At 41.3% G+C, this 2,428-nt stretch overlaps 1 protein-coding gene across 1 annotated transcript in view; it reads right to left on the bottom strand.

The window, feature by feature from the left end:
* The window catches only part of LOC101844962 (basement membrane-specific heparan sulfate proteoglycan core protein), a gene marked incomplete at its 5' end in the record, with an annotated part of 33,661 nt that overhangs the window by 10,072 nt on the left and 21,161 nt on the right, over positions 1-2,428 (bottom strand). Inside the window, 1 exon segment of the mRNA XM_013089664.2 lies at positions 362-551. Within this exon segment, the coding sequence (XP_012945118.1) occupies positions 362-551 (190 nt within the window).

Below are 2,428 nucleotides of genomic sequence, written 5' to 3' on the forward strand. Positions count from 1 at the left end.
ACATCACCAACAACAGCAGCAACACTATAGTGTAAAATATCAAAAGTAGTAAAAAAAATATAAAAAAATTAAAATTGTAATGTTCTAGAAAAATTTCAAAAGCAATTATAATCAAAATAATACCAAAAACAAAAAGTCAACAACAAAAACAAGAACAAGAACAAGAACAACATCATCATCATCAACAACAATAACAACAGCTACCAACCAACCAACCACCCAACAAACAAGACAAACAAACAAAACAAACAAAAAACAAAATAAAACAAACGAACAAACAAACAAACAAACAAACAAACAAACAAACAAACAAACAAACAAACAAACAAACAAACAAACAAACAAACGTCCTCTTTTACCTGTGGCCGTGGAGGTAGCGACGACCTTGAACATTCCGTCCGTGCTCTGTAGGGTCTTGGCGCCGCCCCGAAGTTCAAAGGTCATGGCCTTGGTGTAAGACGCGGAGGTGCAGGTGAGCTGGTACTGGGTCCCCTCTATCATGTCGCTGGGGCCGACTGGCGCTGTCAGAGACGGTTTGGCCAGGTCTGATGCTACGAGAGGGAAAAGCAGGTTTTGATTTAAACTGAAGCAAATTATAGAAGACAACTTATGACGAATATAAGAAGAAAGCGACAGGCAAATATTTTCGGACACACAATGCGGAAAGAAGCATTAGAGAATATTGTAACAACCGGCAAGTTTGATGGAAAGAGAGGCAGAGGCAGACAGAGGGAACGGATGCTGGACAAGATGACTACATGGCTAGGAGCAGCAAGAACAACAGACACCATTGCTGCAACGCAAGACAGGGTGAAGTGGAGGTCCATGATCGCCCACGCCAGTCGGCAAGGCACCGGATGATGATGATTTTAAACTAGCTGGGCCCCCCTCTCGATGAAAGGAATCATCGGTGCATTACCTCCAACTGAAAGTCATTGGCATACTACAATTTACCCTCTACAGGAATGGAGCAATAAACCTTGAGAGAAAAGAGACACATGTGTTTCCAAGCTGCCAAATATATAATAGACTAGCTGGGGCCCCCTTTCGATGAAAGGAATGATCGGTGCATTAACATCAACAGAATATCATTGGTGTACTATATTTACACTCTACTGGAATGGAGTAATAGATCTTGAGAGAAAAGTGACATATGTATTTCCAAGTTCCCAAATATAATAGATGTATAGGCCTAGATTGATTCTCTATTCCGCTTTCGTGGTTGTTCATTCCAGATTTTCAAAGGTGTGGAACAGTGCGCACGGATAGTGAACTGAAACCTCACTTGTTTATAATGGCGTCTGAGAAAACGGTCTTTCCCAAGATTCTGTGTGGACGAAACAAAGCATTTTGGAAAAATCGGCAAAAAGCAGTTTGCGTGGATTTGTTTAAAGTTAGGTCCTAGTCACATGGATGCTGTGGGCGCCTGCAAAGTTTAAAAGGTGTGAGTAAGGTAATGTTTAGTTTTAGTAGAGGTTTCACGGCGCTCACAACTGCATAAGGTCATATGAGCGCCAAGGGGTGGATGTCAACAGAGAGGTCATTACAGGGAATCAGACTTACTCTGCGCACCTCTCCAACTTTTCAACAGCACAAAGCCTGCTTCGACTATCAAGGCACCACGGAAATATCGGGGCTCAAGAGTGTGACAAACATACAAAAGAAGTAGAGGAAAATGACGATAGTAAGGATTAGGAAAGAAAAATCAGCAGTTCCCTGTTGTAGATCAGGCACAGTTATGAGCATGACATTGTTGGATTAGCCCATTTACAATTCTATTGTGCATTAGAACGAGACAACCTCAGAGGGCGACTTACTGAGACGAAATTCTCCGTCTTGCTTGATGCCTTGCCCTACATGGCTCAGATGATGGAAGAATTTGCCAACAAGACAACGCGCGACTCCATGGGGCCATGATGAGTCAAGACTCTCTCCAAACTCAGCATAACCAATGTTCTGGACTGGCCTGTAAGATTCGCAGACCTTAACCCAACAGGACATCTGTAAGAAGACCTTAACTGGAATTTAGAAACAGGCCGCACCTCATGCAAACTCGTCAGGAACTGAAGGCTGCACTTCACTAAAAACACTTTTATTAATTGGTTGCAGCTCTCCTACATGAGCAGTAAGTCTTGCCTGTGCCCCCGACTTACCAATTGCGACAGACGTCGTGTCAGACTTTTCAATGTTCGTGCCCTTCTTTGCCACTTTACATGTGTAGTCCCCATTGATGTCTGTCGCGGTAGCTTTGTTCACCTTTAAAAAAAAAAAATCCAGAGCAGCAGAATATAAAGATAGATGAAAAACAGTACGATCAGTTTGATTAATACATGTGTATAATATAGATTCAAATATTATTATTGTTATTATAATACATATAAATGTATACGTATGTACATAATATATATACATATATATATGTGTGTAT

Source organism: Aplysia californica, unplaced genomic scaffold (genome assembly GCF_000002075.1).
Source record: "Aplysia californica isolate F4 #8 unplaced genomic scaffold, AplCal3.0 scaffold01012, whole genome shotgun sequence".
Classification (NCBI taxonomy): domain Eukaryota; kingdom Metazoa; phylum Mollusca; class Gastropoda; order Aplysiida; family Aplysiidae; genus Aplysia; species Aplysia californica.